At 39.3% G+C, this 22,341-nt stretch overlaps 2 protein-coding genes across 3 annotated transcripts in view; one reads left to right on the forward strand and one right to left on the reverse strand.

The window, feature by feature from the left end:
- Window positions 1-5,396: 5,396 nt before the first annotated feature.
- On the reverse strand, window positions 5,397-10,550 carry LOC111767880 (uncharacterized). Its single transcript, XM_023617931.2, has 2 exons — window positions 9,497-10,550; window positions 5,397-9,370 (listed from the first exon to the last, which is right to left on the reverse strand). The coding sequence occupies exons 1-2, from the start codon at window positions 10,439-10,441 to the stop codon at window positions 9,227-9,229; spliced, it is 1,089 nt and encodes a 362-aa protein (XP_023473699.1). The 5' UTR covers window positions 10,442-10,550; the 3' UTR covers window positions 5,397-9,226.
- CHD1 (chromodomain helicase DNA binding protein 1) overlaps window positions 8,511-22,341 on the forward strand; it is a 79,645-nt gene continuing 65,814 nt past the window's right edge. For both annotated transcript variants that reach the window (XM_023617929.2, XM_023617930.2), the window contains exons 1-2: window positions 8,511-9,612; window positions 11,650-11,849. In XM_023617929.2, coding sequence (XP_023473697.1) covers window positions 11,797-11,849 — 53 coding nt within the window. In that variant the 5' untranslated portion in view covers window positions 8,511-9,612; window positions 11,650-11,796. The remainder of the gene's footprint in view (window positions 9,613-11,649; window positions 11,850-22,341) is intronic.

A 22,341-nucleotide genomic window follows, 5' to 3' on the forward strand; every position in this document is an offset into this window, starting at 1 on the left:
AAGACCTTAGTGGGTCAGGTTTCTTCTTAAGTTGTCAATTCTTCTGGACTTCTGTTTCTTAGCAACAGCTGGGACTCTGCCCATCCTCATTGTTCTCTGCTTTGGCCTTAAAGCAAACAAGAGAGTGAGCATGGCAGCTTGTAGTTTGCCATTTAGTAATATCTCCGGACACACAGTGCATTCCAACCCTAGGGGCTACTGACAGACACTGTGAAGGATCATCCACTTTTGTGAGGCATGGAAGGGGATGGACAGTGGAAAATATTTTGGAGGGAGCTGAGGAATTAGAGTTCCTTAATATCATTTGTTCCTCCTTGTGAGTCCTATTTCTATTACTAAAATTTCACTTTCTGGCATTCAACGTAAAATCTTTGGTGTTAGAAACAAGGTGGCAAAAAACTTATTTTGCAATTAATTGAGCCCCTTGAGTAATTTCTTGACCTGGTTATATATTCTCAGACTGAAGGCAAACTGGCTGCCAATAATTGTCAAATTTGCTAAATTTGGCACAAATTGTCATATTCGCTCCAATCTACTTTCATTTGAGAACTTTGTTTAGAATTCCTCTTTCCTAATGTACTTTTCAAAACTCCACATGTAGTAACTGATGCACTTCACATTTTTTATATTTGGCTACTAAGTTCTCTAATGCCCTACCTCAGTGCTATATAGTCTGAGTTCTAAGACAGTGTTGGAGAAAGCTGTGTAAATGATTTACTATTTCACAACACACACAAAAAAAACAAGTTCCCATTTTAGGGCAGGAAAGTCTTTATTGCCTGCTACTCTACCTTGATTCAGCCAGTTTCACTTTCTCTGGGGTTTGTTATTTCCAACCCCATTCACAGTCAAACTGGAGCAGGACTCTTCCAGTTGCAATTGGCTGAAATTCACTTAAACTTGTTTAAGCAAAGACATGAAATTGTATTATGATAAATAATTCAAAGATACGGAGCAGCCTCGACCTTCTCAAAGGCCTGAGATCAGGAACTGGAAAGCTCTCAGGAACCAAGGCGGTCATTATATCTGTGTCTGATATGTCAGCATTGCTTCATGAAAGCATAGACTCTGGATTCAAACTGCCTAGGTTTTATTTTAGCCTTAGCACTTACTTAATTTAGTCAAGCTTCTCAGTTTCCTTACCAATAAAGTAGGGATAATAGTACCAACCTCACAGAGTTAGAACACTTAGAACACTGAGTGACATGGTAAGTAATCTGAGATTATTCTTGTTCTACAACACGCTTCTGAGTCTCCACATGCTGCCAGTAGGGGTTGGCCCCGTGGCTGAGTGGTTAAGTTCGCGTGCTCTGCTTCGGTGGTCCAGGGTTTCACCAGTTTGGATCCTGGGCGTGGACGTGGTACCGCTCATTAGTCCATGCTGAGGCGGTGTCCCACAGAGCACATAGAAGGACCCGCAACTAAAAGCTACAACTATGTACTGGGGGAGTTTGGGGAGAAAAAGCAGAAAATAAAAAAAGAAGATTGGCAACTGTTGTTAGCTCAGGTGCCAATCTTAAAAAAAAAAGACTTCAACTCGTTCAAAATTGGGTTTCTGTTTTTCCCCTAATTTTTGATTTTTAAAAATTGGGGTATAGCACATGCACAGTAAAGTTCACAAAATTTAAATGTTCAGTTTGATGAACTTTTTCATATGTATACACTCATATCACCACCACTCAGATCAAGATATGGAATATTCCCATCATTTTATAAGTCTTCCTTATGCCCCTTCCAAGTCAATAGCCATGCCCAGAAAGGTAACGATCATCCTGACTTCTATCATCATAAATCAATTTTGTCTTTGAATTTCATATAAATGGAATTATATAATATGAATTCTTTTGTCTATTTCACTCGACACAATCCATGTTACTATGTGTAGCAGTTTATTCCCTTTTATGGCTGTGTATTCCATGCATGAATATAATTCACTTTGTTCCAGTTTGAGGCCAAAATGAATTGAACTGCTATGAAGATTCTTATACAACACTTTTTGGGAGACACTTGTATTCATTTCTTTTGAGTATACACTCAGGACTGAAACTGCCGAATTACAGAATAAGTTTAACTAGAATGTACACTGCCTGTCAATTTTCCAGAGTGGCTGTAACCAATTTACACCCCCACCAGCAATGATACTTTCAGTTGCACTATAGTCTTCTTTTTTTCTTAGAAAGATGAAGAACATGGCCTTTCTTCTTTTTTTTTACTTTTTCTTGAGATTATGATAGTTGACAACCTTGTGAAATTTCAGTTGTACATTATTATTTGTCAGTCATATTGTAGGTGCACCACTTCACCCTTTGTGCCCAGCCCCACCCCCTCCTTTCCCTTGGTAACCACTAATCTGTTCTCTTTGTCCACGTGTTTAATTTCCTCATATGAATGGAGCCATAGAGAGATTGTCTTTCTCTATCTGGCTTATTTCACTTAACACCATACCCTCAAGGTCCATCCATTTTGTTGTGAATGGGACAATTTTATCCTTTTTTATGGCTGAGTAGTATTCCATTGTATATATACCCTATCTTCTTTATCCAATTGTCAGTTGATGGGCACTAGGGTTGCTTCCACATCTTGGCTATTGTGAATGCTGCTGCAATGAACGTAGGGGTGCATGGGCCTTTTGGAATTGGTGATTTCAAGTTGTTTGGATAGATACCCAGTAGTGGGATGGCTAGGTCATACGGTATTTCTATTTTTAATTTTTTGAGGAATCTCCATACTGTTTTCCACAGTGGCTGCACCAGTTTGCATTCCCACCAGCAGTGTATGAGGGTTCCTTTTTAGCCACAACCTCTCCAACATTTGTTATTTCTTGTTTTGGTTATTTTAGCCATTTTAATGGGTATAAGGTGTATAGTCTTTTTTTTAAACAGGAATATAATATAATCAGACTATTATGCTAGTCATTTCTTAGTTCTGCAAACGTATTTTATTTGAAGCTCTTTTGTTGTTGGTTATAAGTAAGGCTTAGTTTAGGCTAAGTTGTTAAGTAGAATAGACCCTCCTCATTCATTAGCACCCTTACCAAACCACAATTCCCATCCATTAAGATTTCACTAAAAATATACTACCTAGCTCACCTGCCTTTATTAACAGGGCTTCTCAACAATGGCAGTATTGTCATTTTGGGCCAGATAATTCTTTGTTGTGGGGGGCTGTCCAGTGCACTATAGGATCTTTGGCAGCATCCTTGGCCTCCACCCAATATATGCCAGTAGCACCCCCCACCCCCAATTCATTGTGAAAACCAAAAATGTTTCCAGATTTTCCCAAATATCCCGAGGTGCAAAATCTCTGCCTGCCACTGCCCCATTAATAACCACTATTTTCTAAATATTCCAGCCTTCCACACTTCATTTAAACTGTTATGAGTCAAGCAGTTGTTAATACAATGATGTCCCTAGTTTTTCAATACTAATGGCATATTAGAATCATCTTTTAAAAAGGAAAGCTTTTAAAGAATGCATATGCCAAGGCCCCACCTCAGAACAATGGAATGGAATCTCTTGAGGCAAGGCTTGAGCAATTTTATTTTAAAGCTCCTCAGGTAATTCTAAATTTTGGCACAGCTGAGAACTACCTTCTTAACGTATTATTCTCCCCAAGAATATACGCTTTAAAATAGATTTCTACCATTGAATTTTCAAACATTAGTAGAGCATGAGGCATGTATTTGGGGAGTAAAAGGCTCACAGAAACCTCAAATCACATCAATTAAGTGACCACCTATAGCCCATAATTACAAACAGTGATATCTAGTGTTTGGTTCCTGACTGAAAAAGAAAATGATTAATATGTGTTAATCCTTCCAGCTAATTCTTACAGCTAACTCTAATATATTCAATCTCTCTCAAAAGGACATTTCCCATTGTCTCTGAAACATCTTAAATCTTTCACCTAAACAAACAAATAAAAACCCACAACCCTCCAAAAAACAAACAAAAAATTCATATTCCCTCCCAAGTCAAAGTCAAACCATGTGAAAGAGAAATTTAGACTCATCGATTCCATTTCTTCATTTACCACATCACACTCCAATCTGGCTTCTCGTCCTATTAGTCCAACAAAATAGTTCTTGCTAAGGTTACAAATGACTGCCATGTTACTAAATCTAATGGATATTATTCAGGTCTTATTTCAAGTAACTTTTCAACAGCATTGGACACTACTCACCACTCCTTCCTTGAAGCACTTAAGCCTTTGTCCTCCATTGCACACCACCTTTCTGACATCTGCAACTCCTTATCCAGCTAGCTCTATCTAGCCAAAAATTGAACTTCTTCATTGCACATTCCTAGGTTGTCTTCCAAGTCTATTACATGTGTGCTCAAGACTTTAGTTTCTCCCTACGTATTTAACAGTTGTTTTCAGTCTAGATCTCACTTCTCAGCTCTAGACTTCTATCCAAGTCTCCTGGATGACTCAAAGGCATCAGAAACTCATTAAGTCCTAATGATATTTATACCTACTCATCTCCAACCATATTATCATTCAAGCAGATGTCATCATTCAGTTCCATTCCATTCCATTGTATGTACAGCTTCCCTCCTTTTCCTAACCCTGAATCCAATTGCATCAACAAATCCTGTGGGCTTTTCCTTCCAAATCTACTCTCCTTCTCAGTACCACTACCCTGGTTCATCAAGTTACTTCTAATCTTTTACCCGCTGTACCTGCCTAATTCATTTAAGAATATTGTATCTATTTTGACCTGCCTCTAATCCTTTTTTGCAATTTACAGCTGGAGCAAAATTTTCAATCTGCAAATCCCATCATTACCACCCGATTTAAAATCTTTCAAAGGTTTCCCATTGTTCCAAGAGAAGAACCTTACTTCTTTTCCTGGCCTTTGGGCCCTGAATGGCCTAGCCTCTATGCAGCTTCGTCTTCCTGAGTTCTGTCTGCTCCAGCAGTACTGAGTTTCTTGTAGTCCCTTATAGATAAGATGGCAATGTAATCGATCATCCAAACCACTTCAGAAAGTAAAAAAAGTCTATCCTTGCCAAACTGGGATGTAAACTGACATCTTTCTGGCCCCAGAGTTTTTGCCCATGTTTTCTTTTACCTGGAAAGGAGCTCTTCACATCCCTTTTGTCTGTTTAATTCTTCAGTTCTCTGATCATGTCACTTTCCTAAAGGACTTTTCTGACTAGGCTCCTCCGTTATGAATTCTCGCAGCACTATATGCTTCTTCATACCATCTTTCTCAGTTGTGACTTTGCAGTGATTGTTTTCTGCACTAGACTTTAACTCTTGAAAGTATCCGTTTTTGCTCTACTCTAATTCCCCTCCTCCACCCCAGCAGAGTGTCTGGTATGCAATTTATTGAATGAATGTCAACATAATAAATAGGGAACACAGAGAGTCTGTGTTCCAAGAGCTCATAATGAAGTATGGAAGAAAATGGTTTATTACAATACAAAGACAAGCTGCACTTACAGAATACACAATTTGATGTCTGAAAAGGGAAGTGAGAGGGCTGCCGGTCATGTCCCACAGGGTGTCAGTCCAATTGGGTCAGGGCACTCAAAAGTTCTTGATGACTTACTTAAACAAACCTACAAGAGACTGATTCACAGGATAGACAGACTGTATCCATTAACAATGAGAAAGATACCTTTCCAACGGCCTGAAGAAATACGTAGCTAGTGTCAAGTGTCTGCTGGGAACGATGGGAGGCGATGCTGGGGTCAGAGTGAACAGACTAAGTAATTAAAATATTATGTATGTATGCAAATATATGTGGTATATTTAAATATATGTATTTAAAGCAGGAGAGTGCTTTCATTAGATTTCAAGTCTGAAAGGAGCCTACAGGGTGAGCTGGAGGAAATGATAAGAAAATAGGGTCCAAATAAACAAAGTAGTGGGGATTAAGAAGAAAGGCTGATGACAACAGATACGAGGTAAAATGGGCAGTAAATAAAGGATTTGAGGGGAAGGAAGAGTGACATAGCATCAAGACACCAACTTGATATTTTGAGATTAGCTACTTAACTTTTTTCTTACTCTGTGTGCACACTTAATTTTGTAAGTAGAGGAAGTAGAATCTTTGTGTCCAGACTTGAATGTCTATTAGCTTTTATACATAGCTGCCTCTTAGTATCATCTCTAAGAACTTTCCATTTAAAACTTAATTTATTATGATTCAAGAATTTATCAGTAAAAATCCCAATACAGTGGCCATAAGAGAGGTGGATGAGCTGTTGGTGGATATCAGAAGAATCTAGGATATTTTTTCAAACACTACCTAGAACCTATAAATTCTGCATATCAGGAGAGGGGAGGAATGAGAATGTCAGGCATGTGTAATTAGGAAAAAATTTCCTAGGTGACTGACTCCTGCTCCCTGCCCAACACTGGGAACGACAGCTCCTCTCCTATAATTTTCATGATTAAGAAAACAGAAAATGTGTAATACATTTTCAGTGTAAGGTGACTTAGAATTTCATGGGTGCTATTTATAGAGGACTTCGTAAATTTAAGTATATTTGGAAAGCTGTTCCTCTGTTTGGCAACATCCTGAGGGATGATGTCATAGGTTGAGATTCTAGGGTAGTTTAATACGGTCCTGATTGTTTCAGCAGCTTCTAGTAGGCAAATCCTCTAATTAACAAGAACTTAATTATGGAATTCAAATCCCATCTGGGCATCCAAAACATTAACAGAAAAGTAAGAGTTATCATTGTCTTTATGTTACACATCTCACAATTCTGGATAAGTGGTTCTCAATCTCTCCCCACCTAGTAGGATGTGTTAGAATTAAGGACTCACAAAGCGCTGTCCTTGATTTCATAAAAGCAATATAGTTTCCAAAGAATATGAAATGTCCCAAATGGGAAATCAGCTAAGAATAAAAACTTCCTGGTTGCTGTTATTTTTCAGGGATTTTTGCTAGTCATGTGTTGAGATTATCAACTGTTTGTCTATTGTTTTTAATACTCATAGGTAGAGATAAAGACAGTTTATTCAAACAAAGTGAAAGTGAGAATTTAACTACGCAGATAACAAATGGTCAAACAAATACTTTTGCCTTATTTATCAACTGACTTTAAAAACTGAACTGGCAAGATTGTTCCAATTTTCCACTTACCTTGTATTTCTCCATATTCTCAACAGTCATTCTAAAATCCTATGGAGTTATAAAGTATACTACGATTTTACCAGAAATATAAATCTCCAAGGTTCAATATTTTATTACAAATTTGGCAAGATTTTTTTTTCTGCAAAAAAGTGTCTAGGATTTATATGCAGCATATCTCATCCAAATGGCAAGTCAGTAGTTAAAAAACGTGTGACGTGTGCTTTCAGAAAACATATAAAATAGATTAAGAACATACAGTAGTTCTTTTTTGTAAGACAACAATAAAAGGTAGTATAGTTACAATTAAGGGCTCTTATTATCTCAATCACACTTCTGACCACAAAATTCTTTATCTGCCACAGTTACTGTTTTTCTGGGGCTTTTATCTTTTACTTACCACTCTAGCAATGCAAAAAAGAAATTAGAGGCACAGGAAATTCCTATCATTAAGGCACTTTTATCATATTTTTAAAACATATTAAAAATTAGCACTTGGTTCCTACTTTTAGGCGCTTCAGAGATGGAGATTTCTATGGTCTTGTTATTCCTCACAACCCAGCACTACAGTTATTTAATAACTAGGAAAAAAGGAAAGAAAAAAGAGGCGGAGCACAGATCACTTTGCAAACTATGGTAGTTTTCCATTTTGTTTCCCTCTTCCGTCGATCACTGACACATTCTTTTTCAGTAGCCCATGTGTACCTGCTTGCCTTCCCCTACTCCCCAAAGGTGAATATACCCTTCCATAAAATGAACTCATATTTGGAGTTATGTTTTGAGATCTTTTTGAATCAAACTGTTTCAACAGCTGGTAGATTAAAACGAATATTTCCACATGCGAAAAGAATTATTTTGGGAATGCAGCTACCCCTTTCAAACTCATTGAACTCGGAAGTTGGGCCTTTACACCAAATCAAATAACTGAAGAATGGGATTCGAAAGTTTCAAAAACTATCGTTAACCTAGAATGATTCAAGACTGATCTGTGGACCGGAAAAAATAATGAAGTGCAAAACAATGTTGATCCAAAAATAAAAAAACGCTTTCAAAAAGAGTGAAGAGGGACACCACCACGCTTGAAAAGACAGAGTTTCCATCCACACATCTCTAGGCTTGTAACTGCGGCCCGCAGTTACAGTTACGAAACAAACCGTCAACTAAATTGCAGCACGTTAAACATGGACAGTCACCAACGTCCCTCGAGTTGCTTTTTTGTTGCGATTCGGCACCGCACCCTCCACCCGTCCTCCAGGGAGGGACCTAGAAAGGTTGTAAAAGTTTTTTCTGAACCCACAGATGAATCAAGAAGTGTCACAGGATGTCAACAACTTCGTCTCTATTTTCTCTCCGTCTCCTCAGTTGCCCCGCCCTTAGGAGGCCTGAGGCCCCAAGGGAGCCTCTGTCGCAGGTCGCCTAAGAGTAGGAGGCGGTCGGAGGTGACCACAGTTGCCCAACAGTTGGGGTCTCAGGCTGCCTGGTGTGACGCAGCGGGTCCCTCTCCGTCCCTCCGGACAGGCACTCAGACGGGGCCGGGGACCGGAGAAAAGATGCGGGCCGAGGCCTGGGCGACAGGACACCGTGCACGACCCGGCTCCCTGGGCTAATCCAGCGCGACCCTTCTGCGGTTCCTCGAGCCCCATCACAGTCTTCAGCATCTCCCCATGCCCCTGCTTCCCCGGTTCCCTCTCAGTCTCTCCACCGCGAAGTCCTTGCGCAACCGTCCCGAGTGACAGCAGCGTCCATACCCGCACGGAGCGAGCCTGCAGCTCCCACTTCCCGGAATTCAACCCCGGCTGCTAAGAGAGGGCGCCCGAGCAAGGATCAGCAGCCCACAGCTATAGCCAGAGTCCAGCGGCCTCCGCGCCGCCGGCGTGCGCGCTCCCATCGGTGCGCATGCGCGCACTCGCTCTCCGCCCCGCCTCAGCTCCAATCGCTTTCTTCCTACGCCCCACGACTCCACAACGTAGCCCCTCCCGCCGCCCGCGCGCCAGCAGGAGGGGGTTCGGCGTGCGCGCGCCCGCCCGCCCGTCAGCCCGCCTCGCGCCCAGTGGGGAAGGGGAGTGAGCTGGGGAGCTTACGTCGCGCGGGAGGCGGAGGCGACGGCGACCTCGGTGGCGGCGGCGGCGGCGGCGGCTACGACGGAGACGGTTGCGCTCGCTCTCTCGGCGTCATGGCGGCTGCCGGGAGCCGATAAGCGGCGGGAGCGGGAGCGCGCGCGTGCCTGCGGCGACGACGACGGCTCTTTACTTCTGGCTCTGGCTGCCCTCGCCGTTGGTGCTTCAATAATGAATTGATTGTTGGATCCGCTCCGCAGGGGATCGCGCGTTGGTGCCGCGGGCCGGGGCTTCCCCTTCCCCGCCGCGTCCTTCCCCGTCCCCCTCCCCCTCCCGGACTCCTGCTTACCCCGAGACGCCCGGAGCCCGAGGACTCACTCGGCGGCGGAGACCGCGGGCCCGGGCGCGGGGGAGGCCGCCGATCGGAGTGGCTCCCTCCGCCCCGCGAAGCCTGCACGTCCGCCGGTAAGAAAAGGGGCGGCGGGCGGGTCAGGATGTGGCGGGCAGGACGGGAGCCGGCCGGGCAGAGGGCGGGGGCGGCGCGGTGCCCGGGCGGCGGCCCAGCGGCCGGGCGCCGGGCGAAGGCCGGGGCGGCTCTGCGAGGGCCGGCGGCGGCGGTGGCGGCCGGGTTGGGCGCGCGGGGGGCGTGTGAGTGGCGAGCGCAGGCCGGCGCCGCGGAGCGCATCCCAGCGCTGGGCGGGCGGGCAGCTGGGCGGTGGAGCCCAGGCCTCCTCGGCGTGGGCACCGCTGGGCCGCGAGGGCAGAGCTGCGGAGCCCGAGCGGCGAGCCCTTGGCCGGCGCGTCGGTCCCGCCGCGACCCGGCCTCCCAGCACGTGGGGAGCGGCGGGGAGGGGGAGGGGGCGGCGGCGGCCCGGGCGAGCCCGGGAGGGCGCGGAGCGGGTCTGCGGGAAGTTTGAGGCGGGAAGAGAGACTGCGGGACGGGGATGGAGGCCCTGGGAGGGCCGGGGGTGGGAGCGTGCGTCCGGATGGGAGACTGATTGGAGCGAAGCTGCGATGGACGGCTGAGGAAGGAGGAAGGTTTCCAGCCTCCTTTCGAGGACCGCCTCGGAAACTTAGCAGGAGCCGGGCTGCTGCTGAAAGCCGGGCCGGGAGGAGGGGGGACAGGGTCGGCGACTTGGGGAAGAGTCATTGTTAGGACGCGTGAAAGGCCCGAGGAGCTGCGTGTGCTCGCGGCTTCCGAACTGACGCTTGTGAGAAGGGTCTCAGAAAGAGGACTGACTCGGAGAGGGAAGATGAGGGGAAAAAGGAAGTTACAGTGTGCAGAGAAAGCCATTTTGAGGGGCGAAAGGGAGGTGAAAAGGAAAGAACGAAACGAGGAGTGAACTTTCTCAACGCTGACAGAGTTTCGGGAAAGAGGCGGTTTGTTAGAGTACCTAGATTTTTCAAGACTTAATTGTTTACTAGTAAAGCTCTTTGACTAGTTGGAATTAATATTTAACAAGAGGGATAAATGTTGCGTGGAATAGTTACTTTTTGGATAACCAGTTCTTGCAGAGTCTACCGGCTCTTAGTTTCTGGAGAATTAAAATCCCGATCTAGATGCAGAGTTTGCTGTGATTAAGTTGGCAACAGCCTGTTTCCCCCTTCTTTTTTGTGGAATGGAAATAGTCGTAGGAGTGAGTTCTCTTTGCTGAGGTCGGAGACAGCTCTGCTCTCAGTCGGCTATCTCGGTACTTTCTGGCTGGGGAAGGATCTGACGTCTCCTTCCCCCGCTTCTTCCTCTCCCTCCCCTGCCAGAGATCTCCTTTGTTTATTCGTGGATGGCTTGTAGGTGACTCTCCAGTGTTGTGCTGAAATCTTTGAAAGGTGGAAATGCTGTGTCTTGGTCCATGATTTCTGCCCCAAACCGTTTGCTTAAGAAATCATAGTGGATGTTCATTACCTTTTTTTTTTTTTAAATGGAATCTCCACAAGTCCAAACTGGATAAATGTTATTTAAGTTTTATCATTCCCCTGTTGGCTTACCTGTGAAAGTACACATCTATTTTGACCTATAGAGTTTTTGCCAGGATTATATGATAGCCTTTTATTCTTCTGTTCTCATGTGATCATTTTCAAAACTTTCCCTCATTCAAGTATATGAAGTTCTTGGTGATAGGAATTAGTGCTTGATTAAAGGTAGCCTTTTTCCCCCTTACTTCGTTTGACCAAGTATCTAATAAGACTCCATTTTCTATTCTTGGAATGTATGCATATGTTATATACTACCAGTGTGCTTTAGTTATCTACTTATCCAAAGTGTGTATATATGTATCGCTACATAGTTGCAGTTAGTCTAAAAGTTTTAGCACTCCACACATATTTTAATTTCTTCTATCAAAAATAAGCAGTGGTGTGCTAAATTCTAATAAGTAGTCAGGAATATAGTTAATAGAAGCCTAGCTGTTTCTAAATGGCCTAGGTAGATTTGTATAAGTTCTAAACAGACTTGTCTTTTTCTCTACAGGAAATTTTCTTATTTTCTTACTGTGTTTTCTTTAGGTGAATCAAAAAGGGTCCCAGGAAACCTGTGAATGTTGAAGGAAATTCATCTGTGAATTTTTGATATTCAAGGAGGAGTCAGTATTTATATTCATCTTTTAAACTGGGAAGATTTATATTTTATTTTAAAACTTCTTGATATTTACAATGAATGGACACAGTGATGAAGAAAGTGTTAGAAACAGTAGTGGAGAATCAAGGTAAGCACTTATTATCAAGTATTTATTGCGAAGAGAATTGAAAACTTTTGTGACTCTTTTAGTTTTCTTAATAGGTAGGGAGTTTTCAGGTTCAAGTTCTTCCTCTTAGCTACCCAAACAGTAAAAAGTTTCTAATATATGAAGCTTTGTTGATAATAGAGGATTTTAATTATTTTTTTCCTTTGAGATAAAGAAGAATTTAAATAATAGAAAGTTTGAGTTACTTAAGTCTCCTTGGAGGTTTATATTGTTTGGGTTAATAATTGGAGCTAGTTGGGGCTGGCCTCGTGGCCGAGTGGTTAAGTTCACGCGCTCCGCTGCAGGCGGCCCAGTGTTTCGTTGGTTCGAATCCTGGGCGCGGACATGGCACTGCTCATCAAACCACGCTGAGGCAGCGTCCCACATGCCATAACTAGAAGGACCCACAACGAAGAGTATACAACTGTGTACCTGGGGGCTTTGGGGAGAAAAAGGAAAAAATAAAATCTTTAAAAAAAAATAATAATTGGAGCTAGAGCCAGTAAAAAAAGACATTTAAATTGATTTGACTGATAGTGCACTCTCTAAATAAAGGCAATAAGAATTTCTTCCCTCATCTTTTTCTGCACCTGTGCTGTCCAGTACAGTAGCCACTAGTCACATGTGGCTATTTAAATCTAAATTAATTAAAATTACAAAATACTAAAAATTTAATTACTCAGTCACACTAGACACATTTCAAGTGCTGAATAGTCCCGTGTGGCTAGCGGCTACCGTCGTGGACAGCACAGATAGAAAACAGTACTATCACTACAAAAAGTCCTTTTGACAGTGCTGATCTGGGCATTTGTTAAAGTATTGTAACTCTTTTTTTCCTCTATTTGTTTTTTTAATTTGAGTTTTAATTTAAGAGTTCTTACTTGGGCCATGTCTCTGTAAAGAAGATATCGTTTATGGAAATAAGCCACATTAAGCTATTTTAATGTGAAAATGTGAAAGAAGCCTCTTCAAATATAAACTCTCTTTAAATTCTTCTGTAGCCCCCAAATTTTGAGTTATCTGCATATTAATAATACAGTCCATGTAGTTAGGTACAGTTATTGTATGTAGATATCAGGAATATGGACATTGGAGTCAGACTGCCTGATTACTTATCCTGGTCCTGCTTCTTATTAGCTGTGAATTCACAAATTATTTAACCTCTGAGGTTTTGATTTTTGCCCTTATAAAATGGGAATTACGGTATTATTTATCTTATTTGAAGTTGAGGATTAAATGAGATGCTATATATAAAGGGCTTAAAATATTTCTTGATATAATGAACACTTAATATTTGCTTATTATAATTAGCATTGTGTTTTATGTAATATAGGACACTCCATAACTGAAGCATTAATTACAGTGATTGAGTAATGTGATGGACAAGAAACAGGAAAGTTTTGGCAGTTAGGAGGGTTTCAGAAGAAATCTTGGGTAGAAAATGAAGCAGTGAGATATGTATTTGATTTAGTGGAACAAGTATTGGTCTGGAGTTACAAAACCTGAGTCGACACCATCTCTCCACTAACTGTTTCTCTGAATGATTTCCCAACTATAAAGTAATAAGAGTTGAACTAAGTGATTTTGAAGTTTCATCCTACCGCTTAATTTACAGTGTATAATAAGGTTTCAAATAATAGAGTTTGGCTAGAATCACCAGAGTTGAGAGGTAAATTAGAAGACTTTTGAATTAGAATCTCAGCTTTGATTGAAATCTCTACAGGTTTATTGGCTATAGTAAGTGAATAGGAGAGTCACATTGTCCACATTCTCTTATTCATTAGTGAGCAATGAAGTGGTTAATAGGTAGAAATATCTAGAGGAAACACAGGAACCAAACTATCCCAAAAAATAGGAAATAAGACTCTTGAGAGTAAATCCTCTCGTTGAGTATGCAGAGAGAGCACATGCTGTTACTTTCTGATTCCTTACCTTTTCCAGAAATTTTCTTATATTTCACTGCCACATCTAAAGCAAAGGGGAGTAGTAAGTCAAATTTGATAGTATAGATGAAAAAAATTAAACTCTGTGAAATTAAATTGACTTAAAGGAATCTTTTATAATGCATACTTATTTGAAATAATTGCAAAGCATATTCTCTAATTATTCTGAATCGTTTCTACTATGCAGGTTATGTGCTTCTGAGAAGTATGATTGTCGAGTTATCTAGTTCTTTCAACTGCCTTGATGTTTATCAGAAGGAGGGAGGCCTGCTTCTATTTTGCTTTCATTTTCTTCCTTACTGCTGTTATGCTATCCTTTTCCTTTGCTCTGCTGTCATTGTTACTAACCCTCAGGCCCCTACCCCAGAGCTTTCATAACAAGGCAGTACAGAGAAGGGAGATTGTGCCTAGTTAAAAGGGCCGGGAGGTGAACTTTATAAACATAAGGGGATTTTCTTGCAAAAAACAGAAGCTACTGTTACTATGAATATTATTATAGAGTGGTGAGAGGAGAAATATACCCTACTTTTAAAATTAATGTACATCGTAAATAGTTTTTAAAGTAAAATTTGATTTTTATTGGCTGAAATTTTTAAACATATTTTTGGCTTTAAATTTTCTCTTGTATTGTGGAAGTTTATGAAATGAAATAGACTTAAGCAAGAAGTCATTTGGCATTTTTGGTTGGTATAATTAGCTTTGTACTGAAAAATCATTTTTTGATTCTTTCCATGTGGAAAATTCTCTATAACCATGAAGAAGAAGAAGAATTGATAGGAAGATGTCTCTTTGGCTGTGCTATAACTGACAGTTTTGAAACTTATTTACTAAGAAATTTGGGTCAGGATGCACCTGTACATCAGTTTCAACTCAGCACAAAGTTTATTACATAACTGAAGTTAAGCTTTCTAAAGATACTGTTGGAAGATTTCAAAGTATCAGTTCCCAGCTGTGTAGATGTGTTGTTATTTGCAACCAAGTTTTTCAAATCCTTGTTATTTATTTTAAAGTTGTCTTGAATGATGATTTACTCCAGGACTAGATTTATGGGTAAAGATCAGAAATATATGGTGACAGTTTGCTAGTTTTTAGATGATTGATACGTGCTTAATACTCAGAATTTCTCTGCTTGCCTGTAGATTAAATTTTCAATAGTGTAAGTTTTTCCATGTAAATTTGAGAATTTATTTGAATCACTTTAATTAGTCTTTATATATCATGCTCTTGAAAAATTCTTATAGAGGAAAATTGTTAGTGGTGTGCTATAATGGTCTTAACCATTTAGAATTAATCTATAGCTGGCAATGAGCTTTGTTGACCTGATTCTTAGAATTCTTTTTTGTTTCATTATAGCTTTTTATAGCATTAACAGTACTTGATTTAATATATTTACGTATATGTTTTAAATATATATGTGTGTAAATTTTTTATTTACTTAGAAGAACTCTGTGTAACGCTTAAATTTCCTTGGCTTATAGAAAATATTTAATTATTGTGTTATGCTTCAAGAATCTTTGGATCTCAGCTTTTAAAGTGTTTTGGGTAGGCAGTGAGTAGGGAGTATGATCACTGGAAATGTTTAAATGAAAATCTCCTTTTTAGAAAATCAGAATCTTTAAAAGGCTTTTTAAAGGCTTTGAGAAGCCCTAGAGTCTAAATGACCTGTTAAGTGTAAGGAGAACCAATTCAAAGTTAATTTGAACACAGGCCACAATTTTCACCATGTATCTGTTAGTGTCCTGTTGAATTCTACTGTGATATACTATTTTTGGAAACATTGCATTTGTGTATACACATACCAGAAAGATTTCTTGCCATCAAAATGTTAGTTTCTTTCACTAAATAAATTTGAACAATTTTTAAAGTCAATACCAGTTAAAATGGTGTTTGCTGAGCTTGCTTTGCGGTTATCTCAGAGTTTTCAAAACAAACATCATTTTTTAAATTTCAAGTTTGTGCTAAGAAACATATTAAGGAAGATGGGAAAATGTGAAATCACAAAGCCAGAACGGCTAGAAATCATTGAGTTAAGGAAACTGATTTTTAAAATTTTCTGTGATGTCATTAATTGCAGGAAAGTATGACTCTTACATCTCATTTTTTGTTATTCCGTGTTTCTCAGTTCACTGTGTGCTTTCTTCATCTTTTCCTATTTTTCTCTGAAATATCCTTTATATGCTACTGAATCCAAGATCATCTAAGATCATTTCTTATCCTTTGACAACTCAGTAAACTATTCAGCAGGAGCTTTAGTAATAAGATACTCTCTTTCCAAATAGAATTTACCAAATTAAAATTTTCACAGGATTTCCTAAGGATTGTGGTTAGTCTAGGTTACTATAAAGTATTTAGACTTTTTTAACTGATAAGGATAAGAGAATTGTATATGATGTAACTTTCCAAGACGTCGTTCAAAATGTACAACTGGGGCCCTACCCCAGACCTGCTGAATCAGAATCTTCATTTTAACAAGATTCTCCAGTAATTCATATTCATATTAAATTAATGCACATGTATATGAAGTGGTTTGCATGGAGTCATTAAGCACTTTGCCACTTTTTTTGTTATTGATGTTGTTGTTATATGTGGTTTTTATTTTCTGGGAAGCCCCAAAGAACCAGGTCATAGGCCATGCCAACAGGAAGCTGGGTACATTTCATTTCTCTAGAAACAATAGTAATGGTAACCAATAATTATTGAGCTCTCACTCTGAACCAGGCATGGCGCACAGTACATGGTGCATTATGTGAATTTATCACAGTTCATCCTCACAAAACTCCCGTAATATACGCAGTATTATGATTCCCACTCTCCAGACGAGGAAACCAGATTTATAACCATTTAAAAGAATTTTTTTTAAAAAACTATTAACTAAATTTCAGACTTTACTTGGATTTCATTGATTTTTCCATTAATGATCTCTTTCTGTTCCGGGATTCAACCGAAAGTTCCATGTTGCATTTAATTGTCAACTCTCCCCAGCGTCCTCTTTCCTTGATTTCCTTAACAATCTTGAGAAGTACTGGCCAGGTGTCCTGTAGAATGCCCCCAGTTTGGATTTGTCTGATGTTTTTGTTAAACTAGGATAAACTAGGGTTATCAGTTTTTAGAAAGAATATCACACAGATGAAATGTTCTTCTAGTCACATCGTATGGGGAGCCTAATATCCACATGACATTACTGATGATGATAACCTTTATCACTTGGCCAAGGCAGCATTTGCCAGGTTTCTCCACTGTCAAGTTACTGTTTGTTTTTCCCTTTCCATACTGTCTTCTTTGGCCGCAAATGTCTATGTCTAGCTCACTCTCAAGGGGGTGGGGGGAGTGGGAATTAAGTTCCATCTCCTTCTGGGAGGTAGTATCTACATATATTAAATGGAATCTTTCGTAAAGAAGTCATTTATCTCCCATTTAGTCAATCATTCATTTGTATAAGCTTGGACTTGTGTATATGTATTTTATACTTTGGGTTATAATCCAATAAATTGTTTATTTTGTTGCTCAAATTGTTCTAGCCTTGCCCATTGTGAGCTTTCTTTCAGGTTGGCTTCTGTGTACTTTTTACACATTCCCATTCTTTTGTCCTAGAGTCACTCATTTCTCCAAAGAGCCCTGGTTCCTTTTATTGGAGAAAAGGATGTTAGAAAGCAGATTTGGGTGCTGAGTATGCTCGTTGCTGCTCAGGTGTCATTGCTTCTAGGCCCTCTCAGCGGACAAAGCAGACAGAGCTACGTAATATATGTATATATACTAAACCACGTATATCAACATATCTACAGTTGTTTCTGTATCTGTTCATCTGTATATATATTGACGTAAACTTGGGTTTGTACTGATGCCTCCGACGGTAATCCTGTACTACAGGATTCATCCTAACCTTCCTTTCTTGCTTCTTTATTAACTTCCGTCTCCAACAGAGAGAAACCTGGCTTGCACCATCCTCCATCCACCATCCATGACCTCACCCTCAGCATACAGATAAAGTAGTTTCAGAATTTTTAGGCCATTGTCACAGAAGAAAGAAATTTACCAACTAGAATACAGTGTTTATGTACAGTGTACAGTTCCTATTATATTTAGCCTTAGAATTTCTAGTCAAACACTGTTTTCCAAAGTTACTCCAGTTAGCATCTTTCCCCCCACCCCCTTCAGTATGTGATGTCATAAATTTATAATAAAGTTACTCTTTTATCACAATTTGCATTCCATCCTAGGATTCTCAGTCACATGGGTTGATTTTTTTAAACTTGCATATATTACATTTACTCTGTGATAGACAGTTTTATGGGTTTTGACAAATGCGTAGAATCATTTATTCTCCACCCCAGTACTGTCAGAATGATTCTTTCATCTAAAAGTTCCCCTGTGTCTCCCAGATTTACTAAATCAGAATTTTCATTTTAACAATATTCCCAGGAGATTTCTATGCATATTAAATTCATATGCATATATATGAAGCTATTCACCTGGAGTCACTTAGTATCTTGCCATCTTTTAAAACTATAAATTAACTTGGAGAAAGGGTCTTATGATCTAGAGGTGATAATGGAATAGCCGGGTTTAAATACACAGTCAAGAAAGTGAGTATATTCCAATTCATGGGGCCACGTAGGTATGCAAGTGAGGTGAAAGAAAATGGAATTGGGCAAATTACTGGACTAAAGTACTGGGCTATATGGAAGTTTTCACGGAGCTCTTTAACTTTTGTAATCTTCATAATGATGAGAAATGATGTAGTATTGTCTGTCACTGTGATATGAGGTGACTGCTTAGTCAAAAGTCACCTTGTTCAACTGCTTTCGAAAAGTTTCATTGATGTGGATAGATTAAGTGAGATTTAAATTATCATTGAGATCAAAATACACAAACATGCAAAGTTCTGGCTAAGCAGTACTGGGTTTTGGGATCTTATGTCTGCAGTATGTCTCAGAGCTGAGGCATAAGGCACAAAAATAGTGGGGAGCTCTTTTCTTAACAAAAACCTTCTGTTAGCTATTTCACATCTCTCCTATTGCTACTTTCAGAACTACAGTTCTCTGTCCTCAGATAGTTATTTAGTGTAGATGATTAAACAACTGCTATATGGTAAATACCATGAAATCCTAAAATTTGAGATTCTTCTCTAAATCAAGAAAAAGACCTAAGCCTTACATATTTGTAGCATCAGGTGGATATGGTAAATACAGAAAGATGCAGTCTACAGCAGTTCAAAGGAAGAGACAGAGAAGTTTGATCCAAAGACAAATGGTTAATTTCTGCATCAAACCCACTATCAGAATGAATTTTTTTTAAGAGATCATTCAAAACGCTGATAATCTTAAATTATGTGCGTGTTAAAGTCCTGGTAATGTGACTTTTATGATATGGTGAGATATTTTGACAGGCTTAGGCAAAAAGTCAAGAGAAATTTTTATGCCCAGGAAAAATGATGTTAGAAGGCAATAAATACTATGCTGAAGAGATAATATAAAGGAATGGGACCATTGGAGAAGACTGGAGTTACAGTCTAAATTCCCTCAAAGAAGACTGTTCTTGTTTTTGTGCTTGAGGTAGATAATAATATGATTATTGCCATTTGATGCAACTGCCACAGTATTCCCAGTTCTAAATGACTAAATCTTGAATTATGTTAATAAAAGGAAGAAATCTGATCTGAAAGGAAATTTTATAAGAAAATAAGAACTACAGTTAGCTGTACATGAGTCCTGAAAATGTAAATAACCTCCTCTTTTTTCCAGTTTTAGCGTGTGTTTTATACCTAAGGATTGACCTAGTGTGCAGTAGCTTATCTCTGTCATACCATTCTATGTTGATTATTTCACTTTTTCGTTTTTTGCTAAATGACTCACAGTAGTTGGAGGTTGTTCTTGTGTGCAGTACACTCCCAAGGATTTTGCAGATGGGTGAAATACCAAATTACAAATAATTTTGTTAGAAAGTAAAGCATGTATTGCTGAGAACTTTTTTTTGCAACAGTATTCATAAAAGTAATTTAAAAGCATGTAAATATTTTAAAAACCTTTTTAAAATCAAATTAATCAAATGGATAATCTCCTTAAAGTTAGACTTTTAAATATAGACATATACTTTACTACTTGTGCTAACTTGAAAATTGTGGAGAATTTCAAGTATATGCAAAATAGTGACAATAGTAAAACGGATCCTCTTGTACACATCATCTGGCTTCCGCATATTTCATCTCATGGCCAATCTAGTTTTATGTCTAGATTCTATCTTATAACACTCCCTCACTCAATTACTTTGAAGGTTATTTCTAGACATATAATTTCCACATGTGTTAGACTTCTGCATGATAGGTAATTCTAATGGAGGGGGGAGTATCATTAGCTTTACCTACTTGTAATTATAAATTACGTTACATGTAGTTTGGAAATTACAAATTCTATAGAATTAGAGATCTTTATCAGGTCATTAATATTATAACAAATTGCAAATGTTTTATGAAACTATTATTTAGTGACTTTCGAGTGTATATATATGTAGTCCTTGTTTTTCATCTGATTGTCTGAATGCTTACTAAAGAAACTTTTGAGTTTACTTTCTTTATCTCAGATTCAACATGACTAAACCCAAATAATCATCTTTGAAATTAGTTGTGCTAAATGTTAACCCTTCCCAGCATCTATTTCTAGCAGTTTTATTCTCGTTTATTCAGTCGGACACTTTAAGTGATTGATAGAATCAACTTACTTTAAGAAGGTTTTACTTTGTAATAGAATTTTGTCTTGGATTGGTAGTTTAGAATGCTAAAAGGGACTGTTTGCTTGCTGTTTAGTGCCTAAAAAATCATTGCTCCTGACTGGTTTTCAGAACCATACAGATGGATAGATACTTTCTGGATTTTCTGAAACCTTTAATAGTTTTTAAGGCTTGTAGTAAAAGATAAGGTGGATAACAAATTTTAATACAATATAATTTTATAGAATATAAAGGTGGTCTGACCTTAGTTATCGTCTAGCTGAACCCATCTTATTTTCCAAATGATTTGTTCAAGGCAAATATATTTTAAATAGTGAGTTGCAACAATTAGAGTTTCATGATCAAAAAAATTTTTTTAAGTGAAAGAGAATAATGTAAACTAGAATGGGAAATAGAGTGTTCCTCTTGTAGAGTATTATTTCATCCAGCTTTTGTTATGCTTACATGTGCATGTGTGTGTACTGCATCATGATGTAAAATGTATTTATTATATAAGTCATAGTCCAAAAAGTTTGAAAGCCATTGCCTTTGGTCACTAATTCATTTTTTAAATTGTAAGTGTTTATTCAATACCTACTGATTTCCATATTGTTTCTCTAGTCCTGTGGAAATGGATAATGGTTTATAAAAATAAGTAAAATAAATGCCCAACTTAAGAATTCCAGGGTATAGTTAGAAGAGAGATACATGGATAAAATTAATTGTAATATTGTAAAGGACTTACTACTAACATATAAGCAAAATATTGTGAACACGTGGGCTGGAACAATGACCTTGCCTGGAGAAAATGGAAAAGATTACATAAAGGATATGATATTTTTGAGTAATCTTGAAGAGTGGGAAGTTTTATCAGTTTCTTCAGAAAGAGTTCTGGGGCCAGCCCTGGGGCCTAGTGGTTACGTTTGGTGTGCTCTTCTTTGGTGGCCCAGGTTTGCTTCCTGGGCATAGACCTAGACCACTTGTCGGCGGCCATGCTATGGCGCAACCCACATACAAAATAGAGGAAGATTGGCACAGATTTCAGCTCAGGGCAAATCTTCCTCAAGCAAAGAGAGGAAGATTGGCAACAGATGTTAGCTCAGGGCGAATCTTCCTCAGCAAAAAAAAAAGAAAGAAAGGATTCTCTAGAGGGAAAAGTATGGAGAATACTAACAATCACTTCCTCCATGAAGCCTTGCCCCCATTCCATATCCTCGACCTCCGGTTCCTCAATCAGGAATCTATCCATCTTTATATCTTTGATTCTCTTAAGTTTTGCTTTTTCCCATGGCAGTTTGTTCCTGATAGAAATTCTTCCTCAATGCTTGTTAGTTGAAGAGGAGCAAATGAATTCAAAATATATATATGCAAAACTTATTTCAAAAGTGTTTGTTGCAGAAACATTATTATAGTATATTAGAGAACCAATTAAGGTGCTGTATATGTTATAGACTACAAAACACAGGGTCTCAGAACAGTTATTTCTTATTCACTCTGAGTTAAGTGAGCTCCACCCCTGAGGTTATCCAAGTACTCTGACTAGTGGGACAGCTTTACTATCCTTAACATAAGGCTTCCGTTGCGTCAGTGGTGTCCATTTTCAGCCAGGAGGAGGAAGATGAGAATGGGGAGCATTTAAGACAAGCCACTTCCATTTTAAGGCTATGACATAGAAATCCCATATCATTTCTAGCCATATTCCATTGGTCAGAAACTGTTCACGTGGCCACATGTAGCTGAAAGAGATACTGGGAAATCTAATCTTTAGCTGAGTGGGCATGTGCCAGTGAAAACTGGAGGGATGGTTATATAATACTAATGGGCAAACA

The sequence above is a fragment of the Equus caballus genome, chromosome 14, assembly GCF_041296265.1.
Source record: "Equus caballus isolate H_3958 breed thoroughbred chromosome 14, TB-T2T, whole genome shotgun sequence".
NCBI classification, from domain to species: domain Eukaryota; kingdom Metazoa; phylum Chordata; class Mammalia; order Perissodactyla; family Equidae; genus Equus; species Equus caballus.

Excerpts from the sequence above, each read along its gene's own strand:
- LOC111767880 (XM_023617931.2), bottom strand. The coding sequence starts at position 10,441 with ATGGCTTTCTCTGCACACTGTAACTTCCTTTTTCCCCTCATCTTCCCT. Across the intron at positions 9,371-9,496 it reads CGGGCTCCGGGCGTCTCGGG|CACCAACGGCGAGGGCAGCC; the intron begins GTAAGCAGGAGT and ends TCATTATTGAAG.